Source organism: Triplophysa dalaica, chromosome 5, assembly GCF_015846415.1.
Source record: "Triplophysa dalaica isolate WHDGS20190420 chromosome 5, ASM1584641v1, whole genome shotgun sequence".
In the NCBI taxonomy this organism is placed as follows: domain Eukaryota; kingdom Metazoa; phylum Chordata; class Actinopteri; order Cypriniformes; family Nemacheilidae; genus Triplophysa; species Triplophysa dalaica.
Window position 1 is genome coordinate 2,989,532 of NC_079546.1, and position 18,085 is coordinate 3,007,616.

General features: G+C 37.4%; 1 protein-coding gene across 1 annotated transcript in view; it reads right to left on the bottom strand.

Moving 5' to 3' along the window:
• Nucleotides 1–18,085, bottom strand: part of plekha5 (pleckstrin homology domain containing, family A member 5) — a 144,103-nt gene that overhangs the window by 90,674 nt on the left and 35,344 nt on the right. The window contains exon 11 of the mRNA XM_056747860.1: nucleotides 15,763–15,959. Within this exon, the coding sequence (XP_056603838.1) occupies nucleotides 15,763–15,881 (119 nt within the window). The 5' untranslated portion in view covers nucleotides 15,882–15,959. The remainder of the gene's footprint in view (nucleotides 1–15,762; nucleotides 15,960–18,085) is intronic.

The window sequence follows — 18,085 nt, forward strand, 5'->3', positions numbered from 1 at the left end:
ATCTAATATAAATTAATTTAATTTGACAGATGCAAATGAAGCGTTCTTTGCAAAAACAGATAACTGCAGTTGAGTTATCTCTTCAAATTTACTCATATGTCAATAAGGCAAAAATTTAAGTAGTTGCATACCAGATGCATTTTTGCACTACAGAATGTTTCTTATTTTCTTCATTTAAATCTGATTCGTAACAACGCATGGAAATGGATCTGATAAATGTATTTGTTAAAGTCAGAAAGAAAGATGTTCACCGGCTATAAATGTAGTGGATCCATTTTCCCCCTAAAAGCTCATTTATTGTGTGACTGTTTTTGGACCCCCGCTGGTACTTCCACTGAGCTCCAGACATGTCAGATTTATCACAGAGACGAGCTCTCTAAAAGCTTCCTAACTGATGGCTTTTGGGTTTTTAGACACTGCGGCGCTGCACGGACGCTTGTGGATGCTGTGTGTGAAATGTTCTTGTCCAAGAACTTCAAGATCTCTGTATACACAGCGATATCTGAAATGAGTAACACCTGTCAGCTGGTCTCTTATCATGTATGTTTGCATCTCCTCTGGGTACAAATGTTGTTTTTACTCAAGCTTACGTGTATTTCTGAGCATTAACGGAGTCTCTAAACAGTGCAGAGGCAGTTTTGCACTAACACTCCATAAAGCTGTTCAGGATTTAAATACCACGGACCATACGAATTGAAGTTAAATGTTAAATCGTCCCGCACTATTTATTTTATTTGGAACAACATGCACTAATGAGTCACATCTATAAAGGGGGGAATGTGGTTGATTTAAGGAGCTGTAATTTAAGGTCCCCGAGCAGATTTCATGTGCCGTATGAGATGGTTTAGTTGTTTTTTAAGAGATGAGCCTGGTTATTTCAGGTTTCTGGTTTGTTATCATCGGATCAAGTCAGGTCACCGTCTGTCTGTCTGCAGGACACAACAGCAGTGTTGTTAAATACCACATTTACTTTAATGATCTCTCTGTCTGTTACTGAGAAGCATTAAGCTGTGAAGTTTAGTTCCTGCAAACAAAATGAAATTTTTTATTTAAGTATGTGTGTATATTTGTATATGCAAAGTTCCAACCAACAAACACACGGAAGTTGTATTTTGCATCTGTCAAACCGTGTGCTTCACTCGGTTATTCTCTCTCATTGGTCTTTGAATGCATTTTAATAAAATATTCAAAGCTTTTTGACAAGTTACACATGATTTGCATTAAGAGTTTACCGAGCTGTTAGCAAACTTTAGGAAGGACTCCACCGCAGAGAAGAACAAACAGCACTGGTGTACTAGCTAATGTTTACTCTCTGATTCTCTTATTCATCTAGTTTATTATGAAATGAGGATTTGTTTACATATGCTAAGATTATGCCACAGGTTCAACAAGCCCTCATATAATCAGTCTGTGTTATCAGAAACTTTTAGTCCTCGTTTTAAATCTCGAGCTGTTTTGAAACATCAGAATGAATAAAGATTTTTAGAGATGAATTATGAATGTCTTGTGGTCTTTAGAATCTGAGCACAACTTCAAATCTTTATGTTATATTCTCACCGCTCATCAATAGTCTGAAGAAGACATGGAGCTAATAAGTGTCCATTATTGAACAGTAGAATATACACTTTTAAAAGGTTTGTCACAGCACTTTAACATTTCTAAATGCTCTGATCTGTTTTCTTTCATCGGGTCCTTAAAAGATTGCGAGGCTGAGCTGTAAGAGTGATGATTCTCATCTTTTCCTCTGAACATGGGTGTTACATCTAATATTTCCTCCACAGTCTCTATGGATGGAAGTAAAGGTCAGTATGTCTGTTTTCTGACTCCAACATTTCTGTGGTCTGCTTGCCATTGCTTGGATTTCTTGGTTGTCCAGAGAACCGCAAGCGTATGTGTGTTTGCCCTTCCTGGACTTATTCTTATATCAACAAAATATAATGTGTTCAAAATTAATTTGTTTTCTTTTTTACAAATTTCATCCATCTTTCCTGATCCTCTCAATCTTTCACATTGCTGTTGGGTGACTATATGTCATTCCTGAGGTTTGTTTCTGGAATTGTCGCAATACATGCAGAAATGCTGATTGAAGGCAAAACTAGTGCAACCATAATTATTTCCGCAGCTATATATGTAAGCCTTAAAAGTTCATCTGGAGGTTATTTGACAATAACTCAAATGAAGCTATGTAAGGAATGCAGTGATGAGAAGACTGTCTTTAATAGACATCATTTATTTCACAATTACATAATCACATCCCGACCCCAGAGAAACGCTTATCATGCCAGACAAGACCACAGGCGTCAACATGCAACTAATGAACACGTGATATCAAACAGCTGGTTTCTGTGACAGTACTCTCTCTCTCTCTCTCTCTCTCTCGTTCGCTCACACTGACAGCTCTACACCCAACATCATACAGGATCCAGCAGAGAAAGACTCATGCAATGCAGCAAATCCTTCTGGATGCTGTTGCTTCTCTTAAACTGGATTCAGAGTCAACTTGCCGTTGCTATGCAGTTACCAAGGTGTTCGGAGTGCTTGCCAGGATGTTGTTACTAGGGTGATATGGACTGTTGTTCACTGGCCCTGATTCAAGTCAAATGAGCCCATGTCTATTATGCATCACTGTTTGTATTGTATGTTTTTATATTCCTGTAACATTTGAATCTGTTGGTATTTCAAACCGGTACGGTTGGATTCGTGGTTTTTTCTTCATTAGATGAGGTCTCGATCGGGTTTCAGTCATTGTGTCAGTTTCTTTATTCATTCCCCGCTGTTGAATATCGTGCATGCTGACAGTCCCTCGGCTCGCTGCGGCTTTGTGTTTGTTTGTGGCGAGTGTCAGGTAATGCTTTTGTTCTGCCATTCACAAAGAAGAAAAGCAATCCTTCTGTTTCTCTCGTTCCCTGTGCCCTCCGCCCTCTTCCTCTTGTGCAGAGTCATCACACGACGCTTCCTCTATTGTGAAATACAAGAGGAGCTTTTCATCTGCTGTTCCGCCTGTGTAATGATGACATTATACTCCCTTCTGAACTCTAAACTCTAAACTTCATGTGCTAAACTAAAATACTGATCACCGTTTCTGCAGTATGCAGACGGTTTCCCATAATGCAATGCAGTTTATGTCAACCTTAATGTTGACGTTCATTAAACCCCACTGACTTGCATTGTATGAACACAAAACTGAGACATTGCTCGCAATATCTTCTCTTGTGTTTCACTGGGGAAAGAGTCACACACAGGTTTATGAATGATGACAGAATGTTTATTTTCGGCTGAACTTTTCTTGACTCTCACGGCTCATTATGATTATTTGTAATGAGGGAACTCTGGGATTTTTCTTTGACACTTTACTAGGGTTTTGCAGATAACGTTTGCTTGATTATGGAAACTTTGGCTCACCGTCGGAACTCAGATTTAAGCTAACGAATCCAAGACACACAGCTTTGGAAATTAACAGCCTCCCTCAAACAATCTGTTCAGACACGGCCTGTTAATTCCTCCAGACACATTCTCGCTCTATACTATTACAGACATCGTATAATCACCTTCCATCATAACATGAAACTGCTAGAAATGCTTTACATTAAATTTAGTTTGCTTTGCTGAATTTTGTTTTATGACTTACATGGAGAATAACATTAAATATTAATGGTTCAGCTGATGTACAGAAATGATTAAAAAAAAATACAGAGCAATTCACATCATATATTTAGTCTTTTTTGGGTAAAGTTGTCATACAAGTAGGACCAAATACAACTCATTATTATCAAGCAAAAGCAGAAGAATCGAGATATATTTTGATGATTGACATTGAGCAATTAGATCTTTCTAAAGAAAACAAGATCTTTCTTGAAAATGTAGAAAGATACTGAGATATCAAATTTGTTTTATATTGCCCAGCACTTCTTATAGGACACAATGAAGAAAAAATGTTTAACATGAGCCCAACTGCAGAATCTCTGAGCATTACACAGACTCAACTGTTCTCTCAGTACATGTCACCGTCAGCTTCAGTATATGACTCACTTGACCATGTGGAGGATTTACAGCGTTAGCCTCAGTGCCATCAAAACCCCAAGAGCTGCTCTGCCGTGCCACGCTCCGAGAATCTTTAGTTAACCGCCCGTCCCGAGTATGACTGTCTGAGCACTTCAACCTGTGTTGCCCTAAAATAACCACATCTTGGTGCTGGTTATGTACTGTAATTTTATTCATATTTTAAATAAGAATATATTTTGAAATATATTATTTTCATTTAAATTTTAGTTTAATTGCTAGTTAATTTTTGATGTGCTTTTATAATTGTATAATTTATAGATTTAATTCATTTTTTTTTTTTTTTGTGTATTTCTAGGTAAAAATATTACAACCTTAAATAACTTCAAGTTATTGTTAGTTTATTGCTAAGAAAAACATTCTAATTGCATTTAGTTTATGTTTTCTCTAAAATAATAGTAGTAAAACAAAAGTAGCAGAATTATTAGAAATATAATACATATAATAAAAATGTATGAATGTTATATAAAATAATTCAAATGTATTAGATATTTTATTTTATTTAAATAAATAAACATAAATTAAATTAAATTTTAAACATTGAGGTTGCTGTTTTTTATTTTATTAACGCAATATTTTTTTCATCATAAGCATGCAAAACATCTAAATTTTGATAAAAGGTAAACAACTTTCTCATCAATCCCCTCTAAACCCTGTAATGCCCTTCAGGTCTATAACTGTATTCCCATTTCACAAATGTAACGACTCTTTTTAAATTCAGCTTAATTCCTCATTTCTATCAGGTCATTATTGTGAGACTATTCTTGACTCCCTGTTGCTCAAAGCCCATTAAAATCATCTGAATCTCCTAATGCCGCATGAGTTATGATAAGCAGCATTGTGGGGTATATCTGGACGAGAGCCAGCGGTGATTTACAAGCTTTTGAAGAGATAGGCTGAGACTCGGGAAGACGCTGTTCCGGGAGGGAAGGGCAGGAAAAGAGATCCAATCTGCTTATGAAAGCAGAGCAATGAACACATCATTACTCCACCAGTGCACCTCTGAGCTCTTTTACCCAACATCAACCCATCTGACGGCCCTTTCACACGATGAAACACTGTCGTGTGTCGTCTAAAAGCACTGCGGCTCTTTAATGCACCAGCGCATCTGTCACCAGATGAACACAGCTCGCTTTGCTCAGGTTTTGTTGTCACATCCTAAACAGAATGCTCGAGATGTGCACTACTAGATTTCCACCATTTTTGAGGCCAAAGCTGACAGATATTAAATGCACAGACAATTTGCATATGATGCATAATGCATAAATCTTCGAGGATAAGAAGATGATTCTGGGACGCTAACGTTTGCTGTGTATATCTGCTCTTATAGGATATATAAATTAGCATTGGCATATATGAATTGCTGAAATACTTCACTCTGATTGGTCAAAAAAACAACACAAAACTAGGAAGCAAATTGCTAAAGATAATCAATAGTGTTTATCCATTAGCTTAAGAAACTAATAAATCAGAACCCATGAATATCCTAAACTGCACACGGAAACTTCACATGAGAAAGCTTCACTTATGTGATTGATAATGGTTTATATTGATCAGCATCAATAAATGTCATCTCTCTTGTTGTGACAGCTTTAAGGAAACACAGATACGGATGCGATTTATGACATCCACGTCTGTAGATTCAGTATTTTACAGGATGATAATGGCCACCGGTCCATAGATTTCGGCTGGGATACGACACATGTTGTATTTTGTGAATGGAGGAGGAACACTCTAAGCATTACTGTAATTAGATATCTGTGAAACAGAGCCACATTAAACATGATTTAAAGCAATCATGGCGCTTTGAAGACATGAATATATTACACACAGTGTGATGAGCTATTCACAATTCAATGTGGTCCCTTCTATAACTGCTTTTGGTCTTTGGAGATCGCCTGGTGAATATTCATAAGCTTGAGAGATAAAAACGATAAATTGGTATGAATAACATTCATTTTCAAAATGCATGAAAGTTATTTCTCCTCTGTATCCTCAGGACACAGTCTGCTCTAAACTAGGATACATTTTTTAAGCCTGTGTCTGTTTGTACTAATGCTTTCAGTGGTAATGAAATCACTTACATGGCCAGAAATTAAATAAACGTACATGTCAGTTATGATTTATGTTTACATTCATCATGCATCTATTATGAATTTATCTCATAGAGCAGGGGTTTCAAACGGTGGGTCACACAAATTCACTTGGCCTTTGGATAAAATAAATAAATATTGTGTTTGTTTTTTATAAGACATATAGTTTCAATACATTTATGAAGTTCAAGCAAGTTTATATAGTAGGTTTATGTAAGCTTATATAACCATTTAATACGCAATTTTTTTATATAATATAGTACTCAAACATATTTACTACAATTAAATTAAATGTAATATATTACAAACATGTAATATAATATATTTATCAATAAAAGATAATATAATACAAATATATAATTATAAAATATAATTATGCAATAATTATATTTATATTTTTATTTAATAATCATATAACTCAAATATAATATATTAAATATTTCACTAATTAAATACTTATTTTAATATATTAACTACTGTTTAATTCAATATATTACTAAAATGTAATATAATATCGTTTAGCACTTAAATACTTAATGTAGTATATTTACTACAATTTAATTGAATTATTTACAAAAATATAATATACAATGTATTTTAATAATATACTACTAAATAGTATTTGTACAGTAAGTACGGAGGTTAAGTGAACCTAAAAAATAAATATACTTCTTTTACTTCTATACTAAACTGGTAGTTAACTGAGAATACACTTCAAAGCGAACTTTCATAACCAACAAAAACTATCTAGTATACCTTTAAGTGCACTTGTTGTATAGTTGTAGTGCAAAACAGCAATGTAGTTGTACACTAGTTGTGTACTCGGTTTGCTACTTAAAGTACACCTAAAGGTACACTTTTAAAAACGAAAATGCGATCCAGTCAAGTAGTACTAAAATAGTACAAACAAGTATACTAGTAGGCTACATTGATACAGCATTAGTAGACTAGTATACTATAACAAAATCAAACTTTTATTGTATACTGATGTCTCTTTTAAACCGAATGTGATGCACACAGTGACCGAGCATCAAATCACTGCTATTGCTCAAATGAATGACACAACCACTAAAGTAAAACCTTTCATTCCCAAAGCGCCTTTGGCCTTTCATTGAACGTGTAGAATCTCTCCGTTTCAATTAGACCTACAGGACGCTCTCGTTGTCGAGTGTGGATTGGGGCTCGGAGGGCCATTGGTAATAAACGTCTGTCAGTCTGTGCAGATATTCTGGATTTACAGCTATAAGCTTGGTATCGGCGCTTTGCTCCACTTACAGATCATATAAAGACGTCTCAGTGCTGTGAGTAATGAGCGGAGCATCTCATATCTGCCAGGACAGCATATAAAGACCAACATCCAACAGCTTTCACGCTGGGCTGCCAGACTCACATCATGTGAACGGCTGCCATCTTGGATTGTGCCGGGCAGCCGTACGCGAGTCCTGTGAGAAGCGGCAGGGATTTCTCTTGCCCTGGCACTGCGCAAACATGATCGCTTTACACAGAGAGGACCATAGAAGAGAAGCACAAAGACTGATGCTGTGTGCAGAGCAAAGAGACGGATTGGTTTGCCTTAAGACCACCATGTCCTGCTCTCACACCCCCTCTCTCCTCTCTTAACAAAAGTAAATAAAGTGAAAGTATGCATAGCACACAGTACAAGTTTGCAGTGTTTTGTCACCGCAGAGATTCACACAAGTGTAATGTGATGAATGTCCTCAGTTCCAGTGGTGTGTTCTGATCGTTCGGTCCGGAGGAGCAGGATTCACAGCGGCTGATGCTCAAGATGGTGTTCTGGGTTTTCCACTGGCAGCTTTCTCAAGCGTTAAGAGGTTTTAAAGTCTCTGCTCTCATCCGGCCTCATGAATAAAACCACGGCTTTCCGTTCAAAAGGGACGGGCTGGACGTGTTCGCAAATCTCTTCTGAAGTCTTAAAGTGTCCATGGAGAAAGTGATTGCGCTTGTTTCAGAGAGAAATTCTCTCAAAAACAAAAAAGGAACAATTAAATTGGCTTTACAAGTCACTTTCGTTTACTGTTTTAACAACGTTTTACATGACCTCAAGTTAACCAATTTCAATTTTTTTTAGTTTTCAGCAACACTAGCCCAAATGTCAAATAATAAGCATAATGACCAATTTGACACACATTTGAATCCATGGACCACACAGACTGATTAAAATGTATACATTACATATATAGATAAAAGTCTGCGTCAAATGATTCAATATAAATACAGAACATCTGAGCAAAATATTTTCCTGGCACGTAAAGTCAATGTTTTGAGTTTAATACTACTGTAATCCCTCTCCCTATATTATACACTATTCTGACTCTATCTCAATTACTTTCTCCAACATAAGCCAGAACTTCCTGATCACCCTCAAGACACTTACTATGAAGCAGAATGGGTGAAAATATTCATCTATGAGAAATATTTATCCTGTTTATTCCCTCAGGACTGAATTTTCCAGTAATGTCTCCTTTCTCCACAAAAGCCCCTCTGATGATGAATAACAACACAAAAGGTCATCCAGTGCCTCTTAGCTTTAAGAAGAAGAGGTCAAAGTAAAACATACGATCTTGCTCTGCATGCTTTCATTTCACACGCCATGAAGACCGAGTCAACAGTGCCGTGTGCATGAGGGCCAAATCTGCCTCCATGCTTTAGCTTCTGCTTTAAAGGGATAGTGAACACAAAAAAACTTTATTCATTTGCCTTTATGTCAAACCAGTATGACATTCTTTCTTCTGCAGAACACAAAAGATATTTAGAAGAATGTTGGGTACCAAACTTGAAGGTGAGGTTTTATTTTTATTTTGGTGAATCATCACTTTAAATCTGGCGCAGTTACAGAGGTCTGTGTCATTCTTTAAAAAAATATATATATATTTCTCTCCATTTAATGTCACTGCTATCCAAGAGTTACCACTGAGACCTTACGGAGATCTCATGGTGAACTGTGGTCTAAAACCCACACACACGTATCACGTACATTACACTTCATTTCACCTGCTTCTCTCAGAAACATTCGACTGTGATTTTCTCTTCATTAAATCCTACCAATGGCGTGATGATTATGTGTGAGTATATAGAATCCACCTCTTCATCAGCGCACATTGAAGTGCACTAAGTGATTCTAAAGGCAATGAAATGTGACACTTGACAGTAATGACAGGAATCTTAAAGCTACCGAGCCGTCCGCGGTCTACTTGAAAGACCTGTTTTCATCTGTGGCAGGGCTAAAGACTGTCAGGTTATCCACAGTGAAGCTCAGGAGATCTTATTGAGTTATGCATCATCTTTTACTGCTCTTTGTGTATTGATTCTTTCCACACACAAGCTGCCCGGCATTCTCCAGCATCATTAGCTTAAGATTCCTGGCTGGGTACGCCGGTAATGGAGCAGACGATTAATTACCCACAACTCTGTTTGCTATCGATCCGCCACCCTGACCCCCAAATGCAAGACATGGCAGAAATTCACTGTATTCACATAAACAGAGAAGTCTACAAAATATCAATAATAATATCATCATACCACTACAGTTCTTACAAAAAAAGAGGCTCTCACACACCACCGCACAAAACTGTTATATTAATAATCCATATCATTTCATTTTTCCATCTTCCATCTCAGAGATCACTTTGGTTGACATGAAAAATGCTGGTGCAGAAGAACTTCCTGTTCACTATACAAATGTTTCAACAAAAAAACAACCAGCAGAATATTTATGACCGATTTACGATGTAAAAAATACATATTTAAGATAAAATGCTTAAAAATTATAAATTAATAAAAGCTAAAAGAAGAAATGCTGCTAGACTGGTGTTTACAATTTGAGAAGTGGTTTATACTTTGGAGCAAAGTAACTGTGCGTTCACACCGCCAGTGACACTCAGCGACAAAGCGAGTTGCTCAACTTTATGCAAATGATGAGAGACGTTCGGGAGCGACAACCAATAGGAGTAAAGAAGTTGAGCTTACGTCATCCGTCTCTCGTCAGTTACTGCAGAGTTTGTAACCATTCCTAGATCAACCAGTATATAGTGCAGTATTCACCATGGTAAGATGCAGTAAATTGTAGTATACTATAGTCATTTGCAGAATTTACTACACTTTATTCATCTACATTGGAATAAGCTGAATTATAGTGAATATATTATTTTTATACAGAATATTATTGATATATTATTGAATTGAACTGTATTAAATACTGTCGTATATTTACTATAGTAAAGTTTGGTATGAGATCATAACTCAATATCACCCAGACTCAAGGTCTGTTCTAAAACTCAGTGAGCTGTCAACATAGACAGTATTTTAAGACGTCACAGGCATTGCTTCTGATGCAAGGACTGTTTCAAGGTGAGAATCATAATAATCCTGCCATTTATTATACTGCACACACATCTGATCTGGTTATTAAATATGATCTTTATGACCGACTGTCATTATTCAAGTGATAAAATCACATCCATTTAAACAGACGGTGTAGAAGTCAATTTCCGGTGTGCTATGGTAAATCGGTTGCTATGGTAATGATGCAAGCGATAGTCTCGTACGATAACAGCAGCTGTCATGTCTATCACAGCATCTGACGTTTCCAAAGGTCTGTTGTTCAAGTTCTTTCTATATGTTCACTTATCAACTGCCAACAATTTATTGATGGAAGCCAGAAATCTCACAAATGTCATTAGAACTTCAGAAGAGATGTCGACAATGTGTCAAACTGAGCTCAGATTTGTCAAGTCTGTCAAAGTCAATATTATTACAGATCTCCACATGAACTCAATGAACATTTCTCATCAAATATACCCACATCCAGATTATATTTGACCTCTGCAATCTACATTAATTTAAACCTCCATACTTTTCATGTATTACTATTTTTAGGAGAACCGAATTTCTTATGATGAAATGTTTTCTTTGTGCTCTTGATATTTTGTCTTTTAAACATATTAAATGCAGTATAAGCTTCCCGAGGGCCAAACATCTCAACCGTTTACAAATCACACAACTGCCTTTGACTCTAAAGGGTTAACAACACAAAACTTTTCTTAGAAATGGTTTGACATTGTTGGCATCTCCTCCAGTGAAGCTCTGACCGATTGTTGAATGAACTGTCACACACATAGAAACAATCAGACTTGTGTGAGTAAACAAAAACAAAACAAAATGTTCGAATAAGATACCAATGTAGCGATTACTATCTTCTGTTTTGACATTTCAGGACATTCAATTCTGGCCTAAAGTTTCTCTTGCGCACAAGCAGATCTCTCCAGCTAAAGGCAAGTGGTTGTGATTATCACATTTATAAAGATAAGAACGGTTTAACATTTCAGCGATGCATACACCAACACTGAGGTTATGTGAATTTCTAAATGCGGTCTCTCTTATATGAGACATTTTCCACATAATTTTTTGAATCTCTTGTTTTTTATTGCATGCAGACTGTGAGTGATCTGAGCTTTAAATGAATCATTCAGGAATATTATTCTGTCAGATATTTCTTCAACCTTTCATTACAGAAAATGAAGGCGCCGGGAGAAATTTCTGGATTGTGACGGCATTTGCATCTGTTTAAATGAGGAGAAAATCCATCAAGTCTGTGGCTTTTAAAAGCTTGTTAAACCTGCGCCATTAAAAGCTGATCATGAGAAACTGTCAGCAAAGATCTTCAGTGCTGATTTCTTTAACATTTAAAACCAAAACCAATGAGAAGTCCAGGTGTCATGTTAAGGGATAGCTCAACCAAAAATCACAATATTGTCATCATTTTTTCACCGTCATGTGGTTGTAAACCTGTATGTGACTCTTTTATCAGTGGAACACAGGAGATATTTTGAGAAATGTCTAAGTGGTTTTGAGTTCATACAATGGAAGCCAATGGGGTTCAGTGTTGTTGTTATCAACTTTCTTCAAAACATCACCTTTTGTGTTCTGCAAAAGTTTGGACAAATAATGAAATAATGAATATTGAAAATCTCATTTAAATGTTTTCATACTTAATTTTTATCCAGCCATGTTAAAGAGCTCTGTAGTACAGGGTCAAGATTTTACCTTGTTCCATTATATAAATCATCCAGTGAAGATGATGAATTTGTCTTTGTAGATGTACAAGGCATTAAGTTTTACATTTGCTTATTTACTTTTACATGATCTGTTAATATTGACGATTTGTACGCTATTTGTATTCTATATTTCGCTTGTTTTGTTAATTTTTGTTATACTGTTTGTGTACTGTTTGTGTTTGCAATACATACATATTGTTTTAACCCATGCCGGGTAAAATACAAAAAACAAAACCATAGAAATACTGTGAGGAAATGAATGTGAAACTTTGTGAAAAATTTGAAATACATGGAACTCATAATATAATATTTATATATAAAACAAATTGCTTTGCAATGATGCAAAAAAAAATCTAGAAGAGTTTATCCACGACACAACCAAAATGCCAACAATATGCCAGTAAGATATGCTTAGAAATAAAACATTCAGAGCTCTGGTTGGCAGATATGATGAACTTTGAGTTTTTTTGTCGCCCGTGTAAAGGTGATGTTTTCCGCTGTGGCATCTTAAGAGAGAATATGTTGTAATGTTCACTGGCATTCTGCACGGAGGTCATTTCGTTCCCATGGGCTGATTTGTTGACTCGTGGGCCCGCGGCCAACATCCTCAACAGATGGGAGGACCGTTCCTGCTTGTGACCGGTTGAACGGACCTTTCGCGGGGTCTGAAGATCAATCATCCCAGTGTTTCATATGATAAACACGACGTGACAGCCCGCTGAGCCTGTGAGGTGTTTAAATGTCTCCCTTTTTCCTCTCCTCGGGGCATCTAGAGCTGGACGACGCCCAGCGCTGTGTAGCTCGACAGCAGCTCGGTACAGATACGGATACAGTGCTAATGATTCGCCTCCTGCCCACACGGAGCCTGGCGACCAATTAGCATTCACTTCACACACACACATGCTGCCGCCCAGCAAGACTCGCCTAACAGACACGAATCCCGCACAGCTCGTACAACACCTTCTCAGCAGCCACATTTACACACATTCACAAGCATCTCTTTTTGCCCCTTGTCATCCATTCGCACCTTTTAAGGCCGCACTGAACAGGTGCCAGAAAGCGTGGCTTCATTTAGCGCATCCATTCAGATTTACAGTGCTCAGCCTCTCCTTAACACAACATGATTTCTCTTTCTGAATTTAATTGCGGTGGCAAGGAGAGACGCTGTTTGTTCTTTCTGCTAAGAGGTTTCTTCATGAATGAGCAGTAACTGGAAGGCCACAAGCGGTGCGATTGTGCTGAATTGCTCTAAGGGGGCGAGCGCCAGAGAGCAACCTGAGCGATGTGTTGGATAAGACGATACTATCTATCCGCACTCTGGCATTACAGAAGAAGATTTGAAACACTGTTGCTCAGAGTTTTCTCTGGAGTTCTAAGATTGTCACGGTTGTGTGTGAGGCAGAACTCAAAGCAGGCAGGTGAATGTAACAAGAGACATTTATTTAAATAAACCAAACCAAAACCACCAATGGGGCAAAACAGAGACTAGTACTCACAAACAGAAAACTTTCCATGAGGGGAACAAAACAGCTAATAAATAATAGGTCCAAAACACGAAATCCACATACAGAACTCACAGGGAGGAAACACATTCAATACTTGAAACAGGAACAGGGTAATCCAACATCCGGAAGGGTAACGTGGGGCAAGACTAGAAAGACAATACAATGAACCGACGAGGTGTGAGGGAAACAGAGGTACTAAATAGGGACATGATAACGAGGGGAGATTGTGCAGGGACGGAGAAGGGCAGGTGACAAGACTAAACACTATTGCGAAATCTGGTGGGAAGAAGAAGGAACAGGTGAGGGAGATAAGACACTAATGCGACACTAACGGAGAAACAAGGGGGCGGAGCTAAACGAAAAACAGGAGGACACGCGGCGAATTATCAAAACATACCCCCACGTGTCTCCACATAAAACAAAACATACACACAAGACATGGTACTGTAACAACCCTGTCCCCAAGGCACGAAATCTAAGAACAGAAAGGACAGGATCTTCACACAGATGTGTTTCATTTAAGTATCAACTTATTCTGACATGTTTCATATAAAAACTGAAACAAACTGAGACAACTGTGTAAAATGAATGCGGATTTTAGAGGTAAAATAAACTGGATTTGATGAGAAATGTTTGAGTTTAAATTGAGATCTTCAATAACATTGACATTGTTGAGTTCTGTTCTGAAACTTTAATGACAGAGACATTTCTGTTTATTATTCTGAGAAGAAATATCTGAGACGTAGATGAGATTCAAGTTTCCATTTTCCCTCCATTTAATCTCATTGATGTCTAGGACATCAATAACTGAGATATTAAAGATCTCATCTGTGATTTCTCCTCCTTATGAGCAAAGTTAATTCTGTGTTACAATGTAAAGGGCTGTTTCTATGTACAGAAATAAAAACAAAATAGGATGACAAAGTTTACTAAAAATTTTAAACTTTGAAATGTTCCAGTTTTTTTAATTACTGTACATAAAACTGGTCTAAAAATTATTGGAAAAAATTAAGCTAAAAGTAAATAAAAATAAATTCATCTTTCATAGAAAACTAAATAAAATAAATGATAAAATGATAAAACCGTATAACAAAATTGATAAAAGTTCAACAAAAATTAATATAATAACAAAATGTAAAAATAATTTTAAATATTAATAAAGCTAATAATACTCTGCCTCTGTGGTACTTTTGCTCCAGTGTAGAGGTGGTTTTGGGGTCTCGAGGGTGCAACACTCATCAAGGATTTGGAGAATTATGCACATGGGAAAAATTATACAGCGCTCAACATCGAAGAGCAGAAATTACTTGCAACGTTCCTCCCTGAAGAACTTCTACAACACTTTTGTGCTGAGGCATGGCCGTTTACACAGTCAGAGGGTAAATATGATGGTGTGTTTCCATGCCCTCTCGTCGCCCCGGGGCATCACTCTGGCATTTGCCCACCGAGTTATTGGCTCTTAGCATTCAGGTTCTTATTAGCATGTATTGACCCTCTTTTGCTCGGTGGAATTCAGTCGCATCATGCAAGGAATGCAGATGCAGAAGTGAGAAATGTTTTCTTTAAGTTTGGTTTAGTGAAAGCTGCTAAAGTTACCAGTAGACAACATATTAAATATTTGACTTTTCCGAAAATACCAAAATAAAAGCTTGCGTGCTTAAATCTTCCATTGAGATTAGCACGGAGGCTAACATAAAAACAAACTTTATAACTTTACAAAGCAACAACCAATCAACAAACCAGTTAGAGCATCCCAGCAACTGCATAGCAAAATCCCCAGAACCCCTTGGTAACACCGTAGCAACCATCCACACCATCCAAACATCATGGCAGCAAGTTGGACCAAAGCAAGCTCTCAACATCTTCAAACAATCTAGTTGACTAAGAACGAAAGGATAAAACAGACAAACAAACTAAAATCTGATTCCTCAAACAAAGATGTTCGCTTAATGAAGATCTGAGTGACAGCTCACAGTGTGAAATGCTAGAAACATACGGTGGTTTCCCCATGTGTGTTTGCGATTATCATACCTGCATCTCTCCACAGGATGTATGTTATCTTCACAGTCTTCTCTCTCATCGTCCTTCACATCACGTCCCGTCGAGCAGATGCATCCCACAATGCCCTCCGTCCCGGGGTCAGAGCGCATCTCTCCTCAACCTGCGCTTCTCACACGCCTCATAGGACACAAGCTCTGTGATCCTTCAGACATGCTAATACACTTTCCCTGTGGGCGGAAAGAAAACAACTGCCTTGTCAGATCTATTTAAAATGTGCCCATCCAGGCCTGTCACCTGAGAAACATACGAAAAATGAAGATTTCAAGAAATGTTTTATACAACAGTTTTTTTTTTTTAGAAATTCTGTCACTACTTTTATTAATAAAAAAACATTTAAGGGCAGAAAAACAAAGCACACCTGCATCAACATAAATAGGAGGTCAAAGACAAATATCTAAAAAAGGCAGAAAAAACAATAAAATCGATAAATTATTTTATATTATAAATAACCTTATATGTCTTCTGGATAAACATGTCTGCTAAATAAATATGATACATGCAAATATAATATAACAATATAGAAATAATAAATTTGTAAATGTACACTTTGAATACTACAGTTTGTTAAAAATAATAATAAATTTGCATTTATTCATTCAGCAGACACATTTATCCATGGTAATAGAGCATTTCATATTTTGTATAAGGACCCGAACCTAAAAGGAGTCAAAACTATTCTGCATGTTGTTGTTTCTTAAACAAAAAATCTTTAAAAAGATCTCTTCCATTCAACTCTCTGTTTCAAAAAACCATAAAACTCCTTCATACACCTCATCTGGATTCCTCTGAAGACACACGAGGATAATGAATATGGTTCTTGAATCACACAAACCACTGTTATTGGGATTTTCTTTGACTAATTTTTGGAGTTCTGTTCCCATTAATCACGCGTAAAAGAGCCCAGACATTTTGAAAAAGAGTTTCTGCCTTTTTCAATTCATTTTATTACCCGCCAGGCAAAAATCTATCACTTTGAAAAGTATTAGACACAACTCTCCTCAATATGCTTTATATTTGATGAATCACTTATATCTGTGGCTTGTTCAAATCCGTAAAGAGTAACAGTAATAGTGTTGCCTGCCCGGAGCAGCTTTGAAAACTTTGATATTACACCGCTATTGTCAAGAGAAACCCGCTGCTGATAACAGCATTGAGATGGCACAAATGCAAAGATGAACCTGACACAAATGTTGGCTGTATGCTCGCTGTCCCATTGTGCACCTGTTGGGGCCATAATAGAATTGTGGAGACATCAGAAAGAGAGAGAGAGAGAGAGAGAGAGAGAGGGAGAGGTTGTGATGTCAGACACGAGATTACAGCCACATCCTCTCAGCCAAAGTGTCACTTGAGGTTAGAGAGGTCATCATTTACCACTCGTGCTGATTTCTGTGCTAAAACTGTGGAAAAGGACATTGCTGATTTAATTTGCTTTTAAAAAACACAGCGCCTCTTCCAGATGGCTATTAATAACTCTAGGTCACAGGCGATACTGTGCGTCTCCTTTGTCTCTGAGTCTGATGGCAACATTTGCTGTTCGTTTTGGTTCCGGCGGCTGGATATTTTGAGACCATCAGCCAAAGAACTTGACCTTGGATATAAGGCAAAGGGATTAAAACATCTCTCTTTCTAAAGCTGTGTTCCTGCTGAAAGCTTGTGCAATATTTTTTGACCTCTGCGAATAGTGCAGAACAGACCCAGTGGGTTTTCAAAATAAAAGCAGTCTGCGTTTGAATGTTCCTGGCTTGTTTATCTGCCGCTTTGGGAGACCAGAGCTTCACTTGACTCATGCCGTTCAATATGAAATTCATTTTGAGTGTCTTCTCTGTTTGTTTGAGGTTTGCCTGCTTATAAAAACAGCTTAAGACATCACAGGCGGTTTGCTGGTTTTGGAAGAAATCGTTTCATGTATCAAAATCCGATAACCCAATCTTTGCTAAACAAGCAAAGGCAAGTTATCATGCATTACAGGTAATGTTTGTCTTGAATCAAAGCCCACGGGGTCTTCACACCCTGTTTTTGTCTCTAAATCAACTCCGTCAGCTGAAGTTCACGCAGGTTGAAGCGTGTGCTTCTGCGGGTCTGCTTTTCAAACCTGACGTGAAGTTTATACCGCCTCAAACTCAATCACCGCTCCCTTCATTACTCATGCATGCAAATCATGTTTATGAATTAGATTCTGTTTAAGTAGACATGTGTAATCAGCTCTCACAAATTAAAACAATTGACCCACCAGCTGTGTTTGGATGCCAGCGTTTCACCGGGGCTCCGTCACTGCCTTTCTGCTAACAAAGGC